General features: G+C 37.8%; 1 protein-coding gene across 5 annotated transcripts in view; it reads right to left on the bottom strand.

Moving 5' to 3' along the window:
- Positions 1 to 248: 248 nt before the first annotated feature.
- smarcd3b (SWI/SNF related BAF chromatin remodeling complex subunit D3b) overlaps positions 249 to 21,843 on the bottom strand; it is a 48,381-nt gene continuing 26,786 nt past the window's right edge. For 2 of the 5 annotated variants that reach the window (XM_030123724.1, XM_030123721.1), the window contains exons 3-14: positions 19,010 to 19,099; positions 17,415 to 17,457; positions 15,659 to 15,781; positions 13,943 to 14,068; positions 13,112 to 13,207; positions 5,327 to 5,428; positions 4,836 to 4,997; positions 3,804 to 3,901; positions 2,961 to 3,096; positions 1,319 to 1,441; positions 924 to 1,025; positions 249 to 806 (exon numbers count right to left, since the gene is read on the bottom strand). In XM_030123724.1, coding sequence (XP_029979584.1) covers positions 753 to 806; positions 924 to 1,025; positions 1,319 to 1,441; positions 2,961 to 3,096; positions 3,804 to 3,901; positions 4,836 to 4,997; positions 5,327 to 5,428; positions 13,112 to 13,207; positions 13,943 to 14,068; positions 15,659 to 15,781; positions 17,415 to 17,457; positions 19,010 to 19,099 — 1,255 coding nt within the window. In that variant the 3' untranslated portion in view covers positions 249 to 752. The remainder of the gene's footprint in view (positions 807 to 923; positions 1,026 to 1,318; positions 1,442 to 2,960; positions 3,097 to 3,803; positions 3,902 to 4,835; positions 4,998 to 5,326; positions 5,429 to 13,111; positions 13,208 to 13,942; positions 14,069 to 15,658; positions 15,782 to 17,414; positions 17,458 to 19,009; positions 19,100 to 21,843) is intronic. The other 3 variants (XM_030123722.1, XM_030123725.1, XM_030123726.1) reach the window with 3 other exon arrangements.

Here is a 21,843-nt window from a genome sequence, read left to right as displayed (position 1 = left end):
AACGGCATAATTCAACCAGCATCAAAAAATTACTTGTCTTTTGCCATTAACCATCGTATTATTTTACCAAAATAATGAAGCACAACAGAGGGGGCGGGACATCAGCTGTCTATCACCCAAACCCTGACTCTAAATGGGGATTAGATTTGATTCGTGTTTAAACTGATGTAGTTTAGTTTGTGTTTCAGACACATGATGACCTTCCTTTTCTGATGCAGTCTAATACATGCATTTTGGCTGTATACTTCTTTTACTGTAACTGAAACTTTAACCCTAGTTCAGAGGTTATGGTTAGATTTGAGCCATGTCTAAACTAATGTAGTTTAATTGCATTTCAGCCACATGTTAAATGCATAAACTTGAGGATGTTCCCTTTCAAGTGAGGTCTTGTACATACGTTTTGGTCGTACACTTCTGTTACAACCATAAACTTCTTAGTGTTAGGATAAGGGATACATCTGATCCACATTTGGGTTGTGTTTCAGCCACGTATTAAACACAGAAACTAGAAGATGTTGCCTTTCAAATCAACTCTAATATACGAGTGGGTGTTCACAAATTGACATTTCTGATTGTTGCAAATACTCTTTAAATATGGAAAATCCTCAGAAAGGTCTCGGAGCTGCTAATATTTTCTAGAGGTAAGAGCTTTTCACTTGACGGTAGCAACACACCCACCCACACATACACACTCACACATACACACACACACGGCTCTGAAATCAGATGCGGAGATCATGGAGGGCCTTCACTTAGGTGTTGCGGACCGCTAAGGCCTGTTCCAGCTCCTGTCTCCTCTGCTGGATCTGTCAGGGCAGAAGAGGCAAGAACAAACATGAATATGTCATCGGAGTGTGCGGATGCGTAGCTAAGGGATGTTGTTGTTGTCAGGGTGAAAAGATACCGAGGTGTCACTGTCTCACCTTGCAGTAGAAATAGCGGCTGACAGCCTCCTGGGACCAGGGCTCGTGGTAAAATGCCGCCCTCCTCTCCTCCTCTGGGTTCCCCACCACATCTGTCATTAACTACAACCAATGAGAGGGCACAGTCATTAACATTTTTTTAATAGCACAGCACTAATTGCAGCAATCAATTAAACACCCATTAAAAAGCTTGACTTTCCTTTTTCCTTTACCTCCCTGTATCACTAATAATTACCTTGCTCTTTACCCGGAGGTTTGAATAAAAAAATCACTTTTTAAGTACAAGGCTTTTAAACAAAAACTACATAAAATTAAGGAAGTAGGGAGTTAATTTACAGAGACATTTAGTTATAAGAGGAGCGCCAAGTGTGAGCGCATGTATTAATAGTAGTAACCTTAAGGTCTCGGCTCTGGGATTTGAGCCAGTCCTGGATGTAGCCCTTGGGATCTCTGGAGAAACTGAGCATGAAGTCCCTCTGGATCTTCAGCTGGTTGATGGACTCGATGGTCTCATGGATCTGAAAGGGCAGCAGTGACATGGATTACGACAAAAAGCAGAAATGTAACTGCTTCCTATTTGTTCAGCGGTGCCAACATCATCCTGTATATGAAAACAAGCAAAAAACTTTATATCATGATGCCCATATTCAAGTATTATTCAGAACTGTATAACAGACCTGCATGATGTGAAGGGAAACATACCATACGAGATAAAATGGTTCAGTTTTCTAATGATGATATGACTAAAAATACTGGCGTCTAAATTCAACAAAGACTACACAGAAAACAGCCTCAATAATTACATAAATATCTTCATTGTGTTCTTAGCCAAATCACAACTTTTACCGTCTGTTATTTCTCTGTGCCGTTTGGATGGTCTGTTATTAGCAAAATCTTAGACAATTGGACAGTTGGTGCATGTAAATTAAAGGATTTTTCTTGTTTGTGAACCTGGTAATGGAAATACAATTTAGCGCTCAGCACCATTGTATTTAGTCTCTGCATCATCATTAAATTATCAATTTCTCCTCTTGAACCCTTGTGCCCTCCCCAGTTTTACTACCTTCTGTTTACCTTTGTGGCAAAAATGTACATGCAGAGAAAACTGCTATAAAATCATCATACGCCAACATTTTTTTTTGCTTTTTAAAAAATAATAATTATATTTTATGCATCAGCCTACAGTGGGAAAATGGTCGAAACTGGTGGAATAAAGCAAAAATGTCAAATATCTCTAGTTTTCTTCTAAATGAAATGTCGACATTAGAGAAAGTACAGTTATATAGTGTAATGGCAGTAAGATTAAAAAATGTGGTTTTAATGGAAGTCAATGGGGCATTTTGGTCCAGGTAAACAGAGGCAGTATCTGACACTACAGGAAAAATACTAATGCAATCAAATCAATTTTGTTGCTAATCTTTGACCTATCCAAGAGTCTAATCACACCTAATGTTCCATCCTCCTAATATTTATTAAATGGAAAATATTACACTTTTTGTGTTTTTTTGTAATGAATTGCTCAGAATTCAAATAATTAAACTGCTTAAAATCCTGAAAATGGTTGAATGTTTGGTAGTTTTTAGCAGGGCTGAAGTTGTTGAAGAGATTTATGGAAACACAAAAGCAAAAAATAAATGAAAATATTAATGTATGATGATTTTATAGCAGTTTTTTTTTGTGTGTACATTTTTGCCACAAAGGTAACCAGAGGTTGCAAATGCATCATGGGAAATTAAAACACATGGAAGAGAAAAACACACTGGGTTTAAAAAATATATCTAAAATAGTTCCTGCCAAATTTCATTCTGAAAGCTGCATTACAGCCAAAATGATCAACAAATTTAAAAAAAAAGAGAAAAATGTACAAAAATGCCCGAGGAACTAAGGGTTAATGTAGGTCTATCTACTCTCTGTCCTTGGTATCTGGTGTCCCACTCCCACAGGACGACGTATTTACCACCTCCCTGTGATGAACATCATCAAAGTAAAGGAGGATTGTTCCACGGAGTGTGCTCAATGTGATGCTGCTCATCGCACCTTGTTGTCGAGGGAGGCGATTTCCTGCTGGTTTGCGGTGGAGAGGAGGAAGCTGCTCATCTGACTCTTCAGGGGGTCTTCCACCTCCACGTCGATGTCGTAGCAAGCCGTCTTCTTCTGGTCGTTGGGGTCCACGCTGATGGAGCAAGGACAAGGAGACGAGATACAGAGAAGGCATTAAAATACATTCAAACACTAGGAAAATCATTAACTAAGACGACAGCTTTTTGTCTTTTTACTTGTAACACTTCTGAGTCTGTGAAACCTACACTTTTTAATGCCTCATTTTCCTTTTCTTTTCTTTATGAAATAAATACTCCCAATAACACTGCCAATAAGTAAAACATTAAATATTTTTTGTTGAATGCAGTGTCAATAATGTTGAATCATATTACATCAGTTCCCCAAAATAAACCTGGAATTAATCTCAACAAATCTTTTTTTTGTTTTGTTTTACCAAAACGGACAAAAGCATGTGGCAAACTTTACAATAAAGCACATCTGCAGTAAAACGCCGCTGAGACTAAAATGAAACTAGTAGGGAAAAATAATTTAAATAAATAAAATTTAACTTAAAGATAAAAATGACAGTCAAAAATAAATCTACTACAAACAATGGAACAGACAGATATGAAATAGATATAGATGTAATATCATCTTCTTTTTAATTTTTTTTTACCTTTACTAATGGTTGACAGTATAATGTTCAATAAATCAAGGTTTTCCTCGTATCTAAAATTGCACAAATCCTCCAAATAAAAACACAACTACTTGCACTGCAGTCTGAGAAGCAACTAAAAATGGACTCAAATTGACATCTATGATAATTAGACAAGGATCTACCTGATGACGTGGTTGATAACGATGGGGTCGGGGGGCAGGAGGAGGTTGGTGAGGCGTTGAGGGATCTCAGAGAACTTCAGCCGAGGGCAGTCGAAGATCTGGAAAAGGTAGAAAAAAGTTGTGTTAAACCACATAATAGAATGTTTCAATGGTTTCCTCTGGTTTACTAATGGGAGCATGTGGAGATAAAGGACAGTAAAATACACTATCTACATTCATTTATTTATCCATATAGCTGTATTAGTGTTTATTATATAGTTACATGGATGGTAAAGGTTTCTATTATTGGTACTAACAGCTGCAGTAGTAGTATATCCACTGTTAATAATTGTATTTGGAGTAGTAGTGTTAACAGTTATTGTATTGATGGTAGGGGGTTAACATGTAATTATTTTTTTCTTGTTTTATGCAACTTGTCATCCATGGCGACAGAGCTCATATTAATCCTTACACTTCCATGCGCAAAAGACTTTTATTTTGCACAATTCAAATTAGCATTGTTCACTGAGGCATGAAAACTGACCCAGGACACTGGTGTCAATCAACAGAGAATTACATGGTCAATAAACACATATGACCACATTTTCAAAATGTCTTCACATTTTGGTTTTATGTTGTTTTTTCTAAGAGTCTACTTTTTTTCTGATACACCCTGTAATTATGGGTAATCATATCAGCAACAGCAATTCTAGTTTTTAAACATTTATAGTTCAGTTTGCTGTGCATCCATGTGTCCCCCCCCCCCCGCCCCCCTTAAACCCCAACTAGTCATATCAGACGCCCATCCTCCAGAGTCAGGGTCTGCACCAGGTTTCTTCCTGTTGGTGTCTGAATTGGCTTAAGAGTCTGAATTAGACCAGCTCTAAATGTAAAGTGTCATGAGATAACTTTTGTTAGGATGTGGCGCTATATAAATAAAATTTGATTGATGAATTCGTATTACTTCAGCTCAGTGAAATCCACTCTTCAGCCAACAGTGGACCTAATATTTTTACAATAACGTTGTGCTTTGTAGCGCTCAGAGGCTCCCACCTGTTGGAAGTACTTGTCACAGTTGATGTACTCCTTGTCATGGGAGTCCTGCAGCTTGTTGGTCTTGACGTACTGCCAGAGGGCCTGGATGATGCAGGAGCGTGTCTGAGTGTGGATGCCAAGCAGGCGAGCCAGGCGAGGGTCCAGCTTAAACTGGGGAGGCTGTGGAGAAGAAGTAATCGCATTACAACACTTTTTTTTTCTCTTTTTTCTTTTACAGCCGCCCACCTCGGAGCCTTTACATCAGCTCCATCACATCTTACATCCTTATCATGTTTCCCCGGCTTGTAAATGGATGTCAGGTTTGAAATGGGAGTCTTAAATGCACTCTAATGTTTCTGCAGACTGTCAGTTATCAGTGATGTGAGGCCTGCAGGTTGTCACTACAACAGCTGATTTCACGGCATGGATTAGCCACAGATATGTAAGAGATGCGATGCTATTTCTGGACTGTTTTTGTAAGTTGTCGTGAAGCTTCGCGGCGCCCCCACCTGGTAGTCCAGCATCAGCAGCAGAGTGCAGCGTACGCTCACGTCTCCGGGCCTTTTCACCTGGAAACCGTCCGTCTCCTGGGTCGTAGGCGTGCGATGCCACTGGAAGACCAATCAGACAACAGCAGACGATCAGTACACTTCCTCCGCTCAGCTGCTTCATCCAGACTGAATGGTCATGTTGTTACTTTCACAGTTTATTTCACACTTTATTAGACTTGCTAATTAATTGATGTTTAACAACCATAACAATCTATAAATGGTTCCAGTAGGTTTGTACTGTGAATGACACAACCGTTTACCAATGATGAAGCACATCTAGATCTTTAAAGATTCAGTGCACACTAGGTTTTGCCACAAAATATACATTATTTCTATATTTTTTAATGTATTCCTGGTGGTCTAAGAGAAAACTAGATGTCTGCACCTTTATTTCACTGTCTAATTTCTAAATTTAACCCACTATGCAGAAGTTTGTCGTGCATTTTAGAGATGCTTGAGGGTAAAATACAAGGTCCCACACATTTCACAGACTTTTCCTTGACTTATTTACTGTATTAACATAGTTTTCCTCTTAAATTATTATTAAAGTAATTTGCAGAAGAAGGTGGAGGCACAAACTGTCCAAAAAAAAAAAAAAAGCAAATAATCGTATTTCTGTCCCACTACTTTTATTTGTATTTTCACTTTGGGCATTTAACATTTGGGTTAGGTAGAAAAGTCAACATTTTGCTTTAGAATAAATGTTAAAAAGTGGAATTTAAACAGTTAATTCCAATAATTGTGTTTGTAAATGAGGACCGATAAGGAAAATGAAACAGATGCTCGAAGTAAAGAAATTATATTGAAAGGGATTTACAGAAATGCTGCAAAACTGCAATGAAAGGCTGCTGTGTATGAAGAGGTGAAGAAAGAAATGAAGGACTAAGATTTTTTTCAAACTGTAAAAGAAGTTTGAGACAACATTAAATGATTCAGATCAGTGATTCGCTTTGGTTTAGGAGTAACCACTAAAGTACACAGACCTTACATCTATTAGCTACTCAAGTAACAGCTCAGATAGGCTATCGTATTGTATTAAATACTACTTTAAACAGGCAAACTCTCAAAGCAGGATGATGCTGTTGAAGAACAAGCTCTTAACATGTGTGATGAAAACGCACATATTCTTTGGCAAATTTTCAAAAAATCTGGCTAAAATTCTCAAAACACTTGGATGTAAACAATTAATGCTAACGCCATTTCACAACAGACATAAGAAAAAAGCAACAAACATTAGACCGTCATAGTTTCTACACCATGTCTGCTCTTTCACTCTTTAAAAACTCTTTAGTGTCCTTTAGTCAATTTGACAGATTTCCTCTTTTCTTTTGAATTTCAGTACAAACAAAATGAAACTTCATGTCTTTTCCAAAACTTTCAACATTTCTACTTCATTTCATGATGTTTCAAGACCTAGAATCTTTAAAATTCCACCATCTTTCAGGTTGTTAGTGACTCTGGGAACCTTTTTAACTACTGGTCAATGTAATCCTATCAAGCCCTGGGCCATTTGTTTCCAGCCAGAATCATTTCAATGTAACGTAAAACAATGGATTAGCCGATAGCAAAAGTTTCATTCATATAAAACTAAGCTATGATGGAAAAACAGCAATCATTTCTTCATGAAGTAACCTTTATTTTTGTTCTTCTTTGGCTCATTCAGTGAGTTTTAAAGGTAGAAAAATAATCCTTGTACTGTTGGAACTGTTTAGTGTTAGCGTAGTGCTGGAAAGTTGTTGCACTGGTCTGTTGTTTAGTGAATTATTCATGACATATGCTGGTATCGGACTGTTAATTTGTTTTAGATACTCGTCCATTTAAGTGCTTGTTGTTTGACTTGTGATATGTTTTCCAAAAATGGGTTTTGTTGATGTTTTAGCTGATGTCCTTTTGGTTTTGTGGTTGTAAAGAATGTGTAGATTGACCTACTGGTGTCTCTTATTTTGCACACATTCTTCCAAGGACAAAGACACAACACACACACATTCTCCCCCGCCCCAACTCCAAATCTTGTCTGCTCTCAAACTCTGTTTTTTCACCCTATCCCCTGAATCCTATCAAATCTATGAAAAAATACCAGCATGTGTCCATGTGTGATGTGTGAAAACTGTATGATGTCTTATATTTGTGCTTTGCATTATCCTGTGTTCTTCACTGCAAATTTCGAAGAAAAGGGTTCTGTGACAGCGCACCATTTGCGGTGGCCCGATGTCCCTAATCATCGATCACAATCTCGTTTGATGTACTCTGTGCTGTACGTACTCTGTGCTGTCAAATGACAATAAATAGCAATGAATGAATGAATAAATGAATGAATGAATGAATTAATTCGTATATTGTGAGAAACACCACGTAGCATTACCATGGCAACACAGAACAGCAGCTGGGCGAAGTCAAGTGAAAGTTAACATCTGGTCAAAAAAAGTAAATTACAATAATCTACACCAAACTTATATTTTTGGGTAGGTAATTACTTATATTTTAAGAAAAATGTATTTTGAAATGAGAAAAAAATTTGTGAAGAAAAAAAAAATAAAAAAAAATTGAGGAGTTTTATGAGTGTGAATGTTTGGAAAGTGATAAAGTTTTCTGCCGTCAGTCTGGGTTCATTTTATAAACTCATAAATAAACTAAATTTATTCCAAATACATTGATATTTGACTATTATATTAATTGTCATATTCTAAACACACAGTGTTTAAAATTAATAAATGCATATATCTATGCAAAATACATTTGAATATAATATTATTTTTATGTTGTAAATATTGTAAAAAAAAAAAAAAGTATATTGATGATTGAAATAAAAAGTGTTTAATTTGATATTTACTGTTATTGTCCATCCGAGATGCTGCCATTTGTCAAAACTCTTGCTATTTAGGTATGATAAAATATTTTTTTCGTCTAACCAATTATTAGGTTGCAAAATAGAGGGTTTAAGGTATACACTGAATACATTTAGGGATGAAAATGTCATAGGAACTTCACCTTTGAGAACTTCATAATTCTTGCAATAAATTGACATTAATTTTTGTCCATCTGTGATGCAGTAGTCTTTGATATTTTTCATTTAAAAACATTTGAAACTAAATTTTGCCCTTTGAGTATGTTTAAGATGACATTTAGACCTTTCCAATTATGTGTAATATTTGTCTTAAACTTGTCTGGTTCAAAAGTTATGAATTATGAGATATTTTACTTTCACTGTTCCAAGAAACAGTGTCAAGTCTTTTGAGTTGGACCAAGAGGAGAAAGCTGCAGAAGGAAAAGTGCATATTTCAGAATTCTGCCTTTACTTCCACTGATTTCTGCAGCTTTAATTGAGAGATTTTCATATATATACATTAAGCCATTTTTACTGTTGCTTTTCTTTGTGGTTGGAAGTGGGTGGCCCATGCTGGAAAAAAGCTTGACATTATATTTCAACATGGGAGCCAGTGTTTAGAAATATCAGAGCAAAATGAATGAAAATGTAATGACAGCTGTGTGGTCGTTTGTTTACCATTATGTTGACAGCGCTGTCAGTCAAATAGGATTAAACCTCACCACCCACACATACTTAATTAAGAGGATTATGCCTTTTGTGTTTCTAGTGTTATACTCATAATAAATAACACCAAAAATGCCTTGTTTTTCTGAACTATCACTTAAACCTGCTACATTAAAACACATTAAAAGCTGATCTAGTTAAACTACAGTTGTTTGGAGTCCCACTTTATCCACATGACGATTTAATGTCATTTTCATTTTAGCTTTGGTTTTCAGCTTTAGTTATTTCTACTGAGATTTGGCTCTAATGATGCTTGAAAACAACACTGTAAGAGCAGTGAGTGAGAAGCAAAATAGCAAAATTGAGCCGAACAATGAGCTGAGAATTGCCATAAACCTCTGCAGAATGTGTGTGGGATCAACATAAACCACTGCCATTTGCTTTTTATGGAAAAGTTAATTATAGGAGCTTTAATATTTATTGTTAGAGAGAATTATCAAAGACATGTAGGTGTCATAAATTTACTGAAGATGCCTCGTGACTGTACCTACAACTAGCAGAACCGATCTTAACCTCAAGTACCAAGAAAGTGGTTGTATTTCTGTATACTGTGCATGGCCAGTTTGCAGAGAAACCAAGACAGGAACAGGTTAAGCATATGGTCATGTGGCTGAATGATATCATGTTTAAGATTAGACAATCTGCAGAGACGTGGAGGGAAACGGCAGAAAATCTACTGTATCAAACTCAATAAATATCAGTCTGGCCAAATAAAACTGTTGCTATAAGATTCTGTATTTCATTCTCAGTGTTTACATATCAGAACCTGTTCTCTATCTGAACCACAGATGAAATGGTATTTACCTCTTTTTTTTATCTAAACCACTCTGACACGAAAAAGAAAAGCACTTGAAATCTTCAGTACCAGTTGATTGTGGGGACATGGCATGCAATACAGAGCAATGTTTCCCCCAACCAACGGCTTACTCGCAGCAAATTAAGTGCTGATTGTACTTCAAGGTAGAAAACATTTTTTTGATGGGAAATCATTTAAAGCAAAGCACCTGAGTGCCTTGCTAAAATCCCCTCTTAAAAGGAGGAACCTTGAGAAGTCATAATTTTCACTCAGCAACTCCTAAAGTGGGTTTTTCAGTAAATATATTTTGAGAAATACAAAGTGAAGGGCAGCTAATGGCTGTTTTTAATAAGTAAGCACTTGTTTGCTGGTGCTTTCGCTGCTTCATGTTAAAGCAACCTTGCAGTAGTAAAATATAGGAAGAAAATGTGGTAGGAAATCAAATTATCATAGAAGAAAACGGTCCTCTTCCTGAGTCCATTTTTTTGTCCAGTGGTCGATGTTTTAAGGAGCAGGTTAGTTTAAGACTTCACTAAATTACTATTTCCCAAAACTTCGCTGTACTGTACGACAAAGATGCCTCAGATAACCATAAACACATTCAATTGTGCAGTAGTTTATTACTAATAGATATAATCTAAACTCAAAGTGTGACCAATGTGACCATCAGGCATGTATTTTAGATATGAATGTCCCCCAAATGGGCTGAACTGATCAAACTACTGTGGCTCCTGTTACAGTGTGATCCATTCGTATTTGAACAGGAACATATTTAGTTGTTGTGGGTCTCTGACTGTGGGACTTTTTACACATCAGACATTTGAACTTAAAAAAGGAGTGAGTCAAAATGTCTCCTGTGAAAAATACTGCAGATATCTCCACTCATTTTTAGCATCTCCTCCAAACGTCAACCTGACTACAGGTCACATCAGATGGGGCTTTTAAAGCACCCGTGGAGGTGTGAAATGCATCTTTAAGTGCCCAGTAAACCTGCATGGACAAGACCTGCACTGCACTGCAAAACGGAAACTCCAAAGAAGCCAAATATTCCGAAATTTACCCAAACTGTCCTGTATTAACTTGACCAAAGACTGTGATGTGGCTTAAAATGGAATAAAACACCAGTATTTAAGCAACTTTTATCTATTCTATAAGCAACAAAAGCAGTTATTTAAGAGGAATTAATAAACTGTTGAAAACACAAGCAAAACAGTCTTGTTCCTCAGTTGACAGATTATGCATCCATCATTTTAGCTTTGTAGTGGTTGCATCTATCCCCATATCAGCTGGAATGTCTTATTGAAACAAAGATAGATATGAATTCCAAAAAGGAGACATGCATTCTTTACAAGATTGTTTTGTCTTTTTGGAAAAAAGAAAGATTTCCAATGAAAAAAGGCCTTTTTCTTTCTTGAAATGTCTTTTTTACAGTGTACCTCAACAAAATGAATGCAAATAATGTTATAAATTGAGCTTCACTACAATGATTTTGCCTGTTGCTGCTGGGCATAGAAGATGCGGCAGTTTAAAGGGATATTTAACATCCCAAACTAAAATATCATGCTGTATCTGATCTGAGCTATTTATTACTAGTTATTTTCCATGTATGAAACAGTTTTAATCAAACTTCTATGATGACATAAAATATGTGGTCACTAGTACCACAAATGTGAGTTGTGTTTTACTTCTGCTTTACAATAGCTCTGGCAAACAATGTACATTTTTACTCCTCTACGAGTCTTAGAGATATTAGTTTATAATCAATTCCCTTTCACTGGATTCACGAGAAATTACATCATCACAAAGCTGAAACCAGACTGTTTTTCTGAGCTCATTAAAAGTTGACTTTACAGACATGGTTTTGTGCAGATCTTATAGATTACGATGCACTGTCTTAGGCCACACTCAGACTGCAAGCAAACGTGGCCCAAATTCGATTTTTTTGCCCATGTGTGACCTGTATCCGATCTGTTAAAGACAGTTTGAACAGCATAAATCCGATTTTTTCAAATCCGACCTAGGCCATTTTCATATGTGGTCCTAAATCCGATACATATCTGATATTTTGCAATGCAACTTCAGTCTGAACAGCCAGGTCGCATTTATCCAACCTTTACGTCATTGCAAATGGAACAAACATCACAATTTTGCGTCCCGGGAGGAGTGGTGGGAAAACATATTCATGTATTACGTCAGGACCTCTTTTGCGGATGCGGGTCACTTCAGGGTCACATTCAATTCATACTCAAAACTGATAGAAGTTGCATTTAATGTGTAATATGAACGAGCACACAAAAAAGTTGAATTTCACCAAAAAATAAGAATTGTGCATTAAGACCTGCTGTCTAAACATCGCTATAGAATACATACACTTCAGTGATCAAATGAGCTACATATACATTGAGCTTCCTTTGAGTTTGTTCAGGCATCGGTGCCTCTTTAAAGGAGGCAGCATTCATTTGTTCATTCGTTCATTCATTCATTCGTTCTGCTCTGTGCTCATCCCACCTACTAAACATCTTCGGCTCATCTCCTCCACCCCCCATGCAGTCATATCCTGCATCCATAAAACCATTTTCTGTTTATATCCTCCTGAGACCCAGGAAAGTAAAAATTGTAGCTGTTTTACATCAAACAATTGTCTTGATTGGGAACTGCATAATGCAACAGTTTTTTCACATATATTTTTACAATTACTTTTTATTTATTTATTTTTTAATGAAATGTCGTTTGCACTGGACAGCATTTTTTATGTAAAACTGTCAAACTTTTGTCCCCTACAGAGGACACAAATGCATTGCTGGATCTCAGGAGGATATCCTGCTCATTCATTTAAATTTTGTGAATCTGACGGTAATGTGTGTGTGTGTGTGTGTGTGTGTGTGTGGTGATCATATCGTTGTGTAACAGAAATGCATATCATTCATTAATTAATAGTAAATCTGACCTGTGTCTCCTGCCTCATCATGACCTATACTTTAACTGCAAAAAGATGTTGAAATTTTTGCTGTGTAAAAGCCATTACAGTACATTCAGATTTGGGTGTGAATATCAACCCTAGTATGAGTGTAACAGAAAATAAATTTATTAAAATTTCATTACATTGTCAAGATCATATGCTTTCATTATTTTTTAGGCATATTATTCTTTTAAATGTGATTAATTACCAGCTCTTTATCTTCAAAGTCATGATTTCACTTAAGTAAATCATGTCTGTTTTGTAAATCTTTACTGGATGAAATACTGCAAAGCTCACAGTAAGATCAAGGAAACTATGTCTTGTCTTTTTTTTTTTTATAGTCAAAGTATACAAAGGTGCTCAGATAGTTGGTGAGATGCGTGGTTAAGTGAACATCTTCCTGTGTGTTCAAGCGTCAGACTCCATTTCAGGACTGACCTCGACCAGGTGGTTGTCAGGGCCGTACAAGTCTTTGTCCAGTTCGATCACCAGGCTTTTAAAAAACGAAGAGAACTTCTTCTTCTGCTTCCCGGGCTGTAACAGCAAACAGAGAGAACGTCAGTTAATGTCAAAAATCAACCACACATTTGCACATCAAACGCGGCCGACTCGAAAGCAAACGTCATCATCACGTGGTCACCAAAAGCGACGTTACTCATCAAAACCCCCAAAAGACACTGAGTGAGATGAGAAACAGAGCAAGACAGTAAGACATTCTCAGGGTCCACTTCCTCCAAACTCACCCAGAAATATTTGTGGTTTGTGAAACCTAAACGCTTCCTACCACTGAAATGACAGCCTTACCTCAGACTGCTGAGAACATCAGAGCTTTTTGAAGCACAGCTTACGGCACAAAAAATAAATGTAAGATCATTTTGTTTTTCATGCTGCTTCGACGGCCTCTTTAAAAAGCATCAATCATTCATTTTTTTTCTAAGCCAGACGATATTTTTTCTGTCCAAAGTTGTTTGAGCACATAATTACTGAGTTTTACAGTCGGCCAAAAACGACCCAAAGCAGCTCTGGGATCAAAGTGAGGCGCTCTTTCATATCAAACGCTAAGATTACCATCTCAGTTATTTTTTTGGAGGACCAGAAGCTATTTGACTCACACTGAGTTCACCCACAAGAGATGACATAATACTTCATCCAGCAGCAGATCAATATCACACAAGTTGTTCTCTCATTTCATTTAACTATGTAATACAGTCTGGGTGTGGGTCTTTGTTTAAACGCAGTATGAAACAAAACTAATGCTTCAGAACTCACATCGTCCAGCAACTTCCCCTCTACTCGCAGCTCCCATGATGCAATGCTGCCGTCGGAGTCGTCGGCATCAGGTCTGGCAGGGTTGAAGGTGTTTGAAATGTAAAGCCTCAGTTTACGCTTCTGCTGCTGACACAAGGGCACATAGATAGAGCAGTTTAAAAACATATTTCATGTGTTGCAGGTGTCAGATCTGAGCTGAATGGATAGTCTAAATATGTAACAAACAGTCTGGATCAAACTGTTTTTATCTTCTGACGTAAGAAAAAAACAGTGGTTAAATGTTAATGTTAATGTAAATGTTTAGTATGTGTAATGGGAGATATTTTTGATGGGTTTATATGTAGTTTGGGGTTTACGTATTATACCCTGCACAGTTTAGTCTCTATTTATTTTTTATTTCTGGCAGAACGGTTGTGCAATGGTGATACAACCAATACAAAGGTGCTATGACTAGTTATTCATTGTTCTCTATTTTAATGAGATAGATAGTCGATGAAGGAAATATATTTGGTTATGAATCTGACACAGAAAGTAAGGAAGGGGCAGGACCAGATAAGCCTTTGCTTCTTTCTGTCCCTTCTCAAACTGTGTTTATGAGTTGATTCATATGTGGGTCAAGTCACACGGTTATGTAGGGAGTGCTCGACTACATTTTATACTGTAATTCAAAAAGTATTTAAGATAGAGACATGAATAATACATCATTTTAAAGGTATTAACTAGTACCTGAAGCTCATAAAAAGAAACAAAAGATATAGTGCCATCTTTTGCCATAAAAATTTGAAAAACTGCATGGTTATGTAGGGAGCAAAGATTAACATCTAAATTTTCCTTTTTTTCTAAACGTTTTAAAAGTGCGGTTGCAAGTGTCTCCTAACTATGACAATTTGCTGAGATGTTCTTTAAGGTGTCTATTTTGATAAACCATGAATGCATTTTTTATTTTTTCAATATAACTATGACTTATGGCAAGAGTTTTTAAGAATGGAATGGTTAACATAAATGTATAGGTACATTTATGTTAAATTTATTGTATTTCATTACTTTTTCTGTGGTTAATGCCCATTGATGGATGCATATGTAATTGACTTCTTGGTTTTAGAGTTTTTTGGTTGTTTTTTTACTTCAATATAAGAGATAAACATGAAACATTTTACTCCACTACAGCTTTCATCATGAGCCTATTTACATGACCATAAAAGTCCGATAACTGGGAGTAATCGGATAATTGTAATAATCAGATATACATGCACTTAAGAAATACAATAATCAAAAAACCCTGGTTTAGACGTTGCAGTCCATTATCGGATTTCTTTCGAGGTACATGTACATAGTGATGGTTTTCTACAATTTCTACGATTTTAATTGTGCTTATACATGCACAGATGTAAAAGAATAAAATAAATCAGATTAACCTGTATACATGACATTGGAGTATTGGGGAGAAATCCAGGTGTGTTAATCTGATTTCTCATAATCAGATTACTGTTGTTATCTGATAAAGCATATGAGATCATCCTGTTTACATGATCACCTGTATAATCTGATAACTCCAGAAATTGGATAATGTTCAGAGTATTGGTGTGCATGTAAACAGGTTCCATGTTTCAGATTACAACTTCTCATTCCTTTCCTGTCAGAATGTAAACCAATTATGTCTGTCCAAAGGTGTAGCGAGAAAAGACACTTTGAAAAACCCAGATGTCTAATCCTTACCTTCATCGGTCTCTTCAGTGCTTCCTGAATGTCCACACGTTTGCGCATGATGGTCTGGTCCAGTTTGCGCTCGAAGGCCAGCAGGTCCATGTACGCTTGAGACTCGGGGACCAGCTCACGGATCTGCTCGGAGGGAGAGAAAATCTGCCGTCAAAATCCAGAGATCAGATAATAACAGTATTTCACACGCAGTCTATTCTTCGCACACACTTTGAATCCCACAAAAAGGCTTCAGCAGATTAGCTGTCTTTTCCGTCTTGGAGCTGGTGGGGGGTCCACTGTGCTGTTTCAAGGACATTTAGCTCTTACCATCCTGTTCCTTTAAGATGGCTTTAAGGTTGAAAAATGAGCCTATTCCAGCATCATAAATATATAGTGGATTGTTAGATGTTTACATTGGTTAAATATTTCATTAACTTCATCCTTTCATATAAACTTCTCCTAAATTGCCTCATATATGTTCAATATGTAAAACCTGAGATTTGTACTATGAAGCACTAACACTCTATTTCTTGTGCATAGTTTGAGTGCACACGTTAAATGGCACGTCGGTGGAGATCCAACCAGAAACCTTTGCGCATCTCATTTCCAATCCTAGATGCACAAAAATACTGAACAGCAAAAAAAGAGATGTTCAAACCATGGATCTTGGAATCAAATTTAGAGTCAGGGGAGACTCTGAGGACTAACATCCTCGTAATCCTGAAAAAACACAAAAACAAAAAAAAAAAAAAAAAACCCACACTGATCAGATTACAGTCCTATGACAGATTGTTTTTCTCCATAAGCTCTTCTTATTATTTTACTTATAAGAGGCTGTAGGGAGTGGAAAATGTCCCTAAGCTATTGCTCAGTCCATCCTAATTCGGCAGGTCCACAGCATCCTGAGGACACTAGGGGATAGAAATGAGATGCAGAACGTGCAGCCAACCAGGCTGCACAGAGACATTATCATACCGATGAAAGTCCTCGGAGCATCAAGGGCTGCTGCTTACCAAACTGCACACACACACACACACACACACACACACACACACACACACACACACACACACACACACACACACACTCATACTGTACAGTCAGCTCCTTCTTCTCCTTCCCTTTCTATCCTCTACTAGGTAGTTTTTTTTCTAAATGGCTGCTTTCATTGTTCCCTCCCATTCCTTTCCTATCTCCATCTCATTGCCTTTCACCGGGCTGAGGTGCCAGGCAGACAGAGGAGTGTGGCAGACATTCCCTGTCCCTGACTCATTATTGTGGAGTGGCGCCCCAGCCATGCTATCTCTCCTCTGTCTGGGTTATGTTAGGGGATAAGACCTGAACCCAGACGCTCACACGGTCTCAGCGTGAAAGCTGTCTGTGTTACCGGCCAGGAACGCTGTGAGGTGATGCCGGTGGCACAGGGCCGAACACTGAAACCACAGGACGAAAAATCGCAACCTTGGTCGCCTCACGCTCACCTGTGGCAATGTGGAATTGCGCCATCTCTTTATATTACACTTGAGGTCCGTCTCGACCGTGTCCCACTGACTATCCTGGCTTTAAGAACCGAACCCAACGACAAACCCTAAAACCTCCTGGTCGCTCACACATCACCCTCATTCTCACTCTGCTGATTTGGAAATAGTGTATAATCATCTGGCCCTCTGTGCCGTCCAAGAACCCCCTGAACGGGATTTTTCTGCTCGGCACACAAAAGACAATCACACACACACAAAAACACATCAACAAAGGTAAAAATATGCAGCCTCACCCTTTGCGGAAGAATCTTGTCTGCCATTTTCCTTCTCTTAGCACTAGAGAGAGGGAGAGAAAGACAGAGAGAAAGAGGAAAAAGAGAGCATGTTACTATGGTGACTGATAGCGTAGCACCCAGGCCATCTGCTAAAATGCTGGGCCATATCCAGCACCCCAGCGTCCCAGCTGTGTGTGTGTGTGTGTCGGTGCATATGTGCGTGTGTGTATGTGTGTTCTCTGAAATACGGCAATCTACCTGGAGACCAGCATCGTCCAGGTCACATCACACATCTCCTATATTCCCTGACATGTGTTCATGGCATTCATGCACACACACAGACACACACACACTCTGGGTGTCCAAAAGCTTTTAGGAATGCAGAGAGTTTTTCCACCAGGGAGAATGTATGTGTGTAGATATTTTCATTCATGAATTCCTGGTATTTCCTGCTTTGTGAGAAGATTATTTGTTTTTTTGTTTATCTCATACTTACCCAGTTCTAAAAGCTAATTCAACTGCAGGTTGGCATCTTTATCATAACTTTCACTCATGGTTCAAACTTGAACACATAGGCCTTTGTTTCGGTGTAAACGCCTTATAAATGTATTCAATAAAAAGACATCTGTGGAATTCTGAGAGGTGGGAGCAACCATGAAATTTCATGCAAGCGTTTCTGTCACTTGTTTCGGTAAAAAGAGATAATATCTGAAAACTGATTGAAGATACTACACTGCAAAAAGGAAAATTCAATGAAAATAACTAAAAAGATGGTGTAACCTTGTTTTCTTTGCTCAAAATTATTCTGGCTAAGGTAAGAAGCATGGGAAGAAGCAGGTGAAAACTTCTTTTAACCCTAATTTAAGATATCTACTCCTGAATGAAGCTGAATATTTTCCTCAATGTTTACCATGAATTCTCTTTGTGATGTCTTTGTTTAACTAATTTCATTATCAGTCTTATGGCTTTTTAGGGGGGGGGGGGGGTTTACATCTTATCTATTCATTTTTGACGACCAAATTTGGGTGGGTTATATGTAAATCTTGACACCGATAGTAATTTTCACTAAATCAACACATAAAACCAATAATCCAATCTTACTGCAAGGATAGAAGCCTATATTACACACTGCCCAACCCTTTTTTTGGAGATTACTGAATATGCTTTCTATGTAGAAGTAGAATTTTTGCAGTGTAGAGAAGTGTAGATTTGTTCACCACAGAACAGTGGTCTGTGAAGCAGCATGTTCCATCAGCATGCCAACATACTAAAAAAATAAGCTGGCTCTAAAGAGAACTGCAAGATCTGAGGGGTGCATTGCAAAGGAAAACACAATCCTGCATCACAACATCCGTATTTTACTCTGGTTTTAAAAGGGTCTTAGTTTGGAGTCTACTGAATTTCTCTCTCTCTAACTGCAAAAAACTGTTCCCATCATGCCATGCTCCAGTCCAAAGCATGCACCACTACATTTTAGGAGTCAAACCTCTAGGTCTGTATGTATGTTTGGCCAAAAACCACCCATTCAGCGAGCGCTGGGCTCAGGTGAAAGGCTAAATAGGCCAGAGTCATCAAACGTAAGAAAACGGACATGCAGCAGAATAAACTCCTACTTTGATCCGAGCGTGGGATCTGATTGGGGCTCTCTCATGTCCATCTGCCTCGCCGGCATCTCATTGGCTCCGGGGAATCCGACTGGCTTCCTAAGAATTGGTGAGGATTCGAAGGTTGTCCGATTAGAGTTGGAGCGAGACACACACTCAAGTGGTAGCAAGAAGGATGTCAGAAGGGGGGTAACACCTGGGTGGGGAGGTTTGGGCTGTTTGGATGTCTGTATGTGTTGGGTATGTGTTAAATTTAAGGGTCTGTTAGTAGGTGCACACTCCAAAAACTCAGACAAGGACAAAGCACTGGCATGGAGAGGGGGTGTATCTGTGTCCATGCAACGCGGACCTGGGAGGCGTCCTGCTCATCTGAGGGACACGCTCATTCAACAAGGTTTCTTAGTGAACCATAACAATCATGCTTCACACACAGACAGACAATACACTGATAATGGACACACTGTGAACTAGTGGATCATAAAGGAGCACAGTGAGGGAGCAGACTGCAGTGTGTCAGGTCGTCATTCAGCTCAGGATGGCTCCGAGTAGCAGAATGTGGATGCAAGTGAAGTCATTGCACTTTGATTTTTCTACTATTAAAACTGTGCTTGACCCGACAGTTCAGCTCTAGTCACCAAAAAACCCTATGGAAACACACAGTAAAACCAGCAATAATACACATACAGGGTCCTACCTAAAAGCACTGATGACAAAAAAGAAAAGTAACTTCAAAACCCAAAGTTGTGACAACCATACTGAATAAAAGATCAGTAATTTAGTGGTGCAAAGCTTCACAAAGATGAAAAATAAAGCTGTAATGGATTGATATTCTTCCTTCTCTACTACTTTCAACCCTGTACTTTTTAGCTTTAACTATACATTATCTAATAACGTTTTATAACGTCATTGCAAAACATATATAAATGACCGTGCTGCATGTCAAAACAGTCTGATGCCCACTGAAGTCCACACTAATGCAGATATTTTTCTCTATGTTTGGGCCTCTCATCCACATGTTTTATGTGGCAAAAACTGAAATAAATAAAAAGTAAAAGGTCCTCCAGTTTGTGTGTATCTATGTGAACAAGGAAAATGCAGATTGGAAAATTTAACTATGGTTTGTCTGAGCGTTTGGAGTCTTTTTTTTTGCGTGGACTGAGATATTTAAGAAAACGTAGGAAGAAAATATCTGTTTAGAAAAATATCTGCATTAATGTGGACAGGGCATGAGTCTTCTGAGCTAATTGTGTGACTGTATGGTACTTAATTTTCATGATCATATTCAGTTAAAAGTACAGCGGTAGACTAAGGAGCAACAGTAAACACACTCATTTATGTATATACTATATTAACTAATGTAATTTAGGCTTTGTTCAGTCTGCAGGCAAATGTGGCCCAGGTAAGATTTTTTTGCCCATATGTGACCTGTATCCGATCTGTAAAAGACAGTTTGAACAGCACAAACCTCTTTTTTCATATCTGACCCAGGCCACTTTCATATGTGGTCCTACATCCAATACATATCTGATATTTTGCAATGCGACTTCAGTCTGAATGGCCAGGTTGCATTTATCCAACCTTTACGTCATTGAAATGTGACAAATGCCACAATTTTGTGTAGAGACAAGATGCCTCCATATTTACTTCTGTAAACACAGTGCGTGCCTGCGTGGTCATGTATTACATCAGGGTCACTTCAGGGCTGCATTCAGCTCATACTCAAAACTGATAGAAGTCGTATTTAATGTGTAATATGAATGAGCACACAAACCATTTCACCAAAAAATACGAATTGCGCATTAAGACCTGCTGTCTGAACATAGTGTTAGTCATGTATTAATATAGTAATCAAAGCTTAATATTAAGCTGATACTGACTGTTAATAATAATAATCAATCACTGAGACAAATTCTAATGCCAATATTTCCCAGGTTTTTAGTTTGCAGGCTTATTAGTCGAAACAAATGTTGAAAAAGTCACCTCGTTTTTGCACATGAGAAAATAATCTGCAGATTAATCAGTTCAATAATGAAAACATTTGGGAGCTGTAGTCATGTTGACATGATTTCCTAAATGGCAGGTAACTTTGGCAATTATAAAATCTGAAATAAGCTTATTTTATCAACTTCAGAGCAATTACATCTAAGATTTCTGTATTGAGATGCAAAAAAACTGGCCCTGTATAATTGATGGGTTTAGGCTGTATCTAGTCTCACATATCCAGATCTATCTCCACAGTGTTGTCCCCTTCCACCATCATCCTGAAATTGGAGTAAATGTTCTCTGTGTTTTTTGGCTAGTTCTGTCATGGGATGCTGCGACAGTGGATTTATACAACACTGAATGTTTTCATGATCTATGTGCTTAGGATGAATCGCATTGTGCTATTAAAATGACTAAATGCCAACAAAAGAATACACCCATAAAAATAAGTGTGTCTATGTGAAATGTTGCCATTTTCAGGGTGTAGTTGCAGCTTGGTGGTGGTTGTTCTTTCATGTATTGAGGTAGACTTTCACAGATAGCAGAAAGAACGAATAAAATGAATCTTGCCAATAGCTGGGTGCTATGGCCAAAAAATTCTCTATCTATTTTTTCAATTATATGGTCAATTGTGAAAGCAAAAGGTTGCGCTTGAAATTTTTGTCTCCAGTGGAATTTGCAATGTATTGATTTTTCACAATTTTCAGGAAGCAAAACCTTGATTTATTGAATTAATTTGATAAATTGCTCAGCCCTAATCCCGAGACCACCTAATGGAAAACATTCATCCTAATTCCAGCGGCCAGACTGGGCTCCATCCACTCAGATCCTGTGTTAACTTTGACTTTTAACTAACTCTG

The sequence above is a fragment of the Sphaeramia orbicularis genome, chromosome 20 (genome assembly GCF_902148855.1).
Source record: "Sphaeramia orbicularis chromosome 20, fSphaOr1.1, whole genome shotgun sequence".
NCBI lineage: Eukaryota > Metazoa > Chordata > Actinopteri > Kurtiformes > Apogonidae > Sphaeramia > Sphaeramia orbicularis.
Note: the sequence above shows the minus strand (reverse complement) of the source record. Positions and strands in the feature narration are given on the sequence as shown.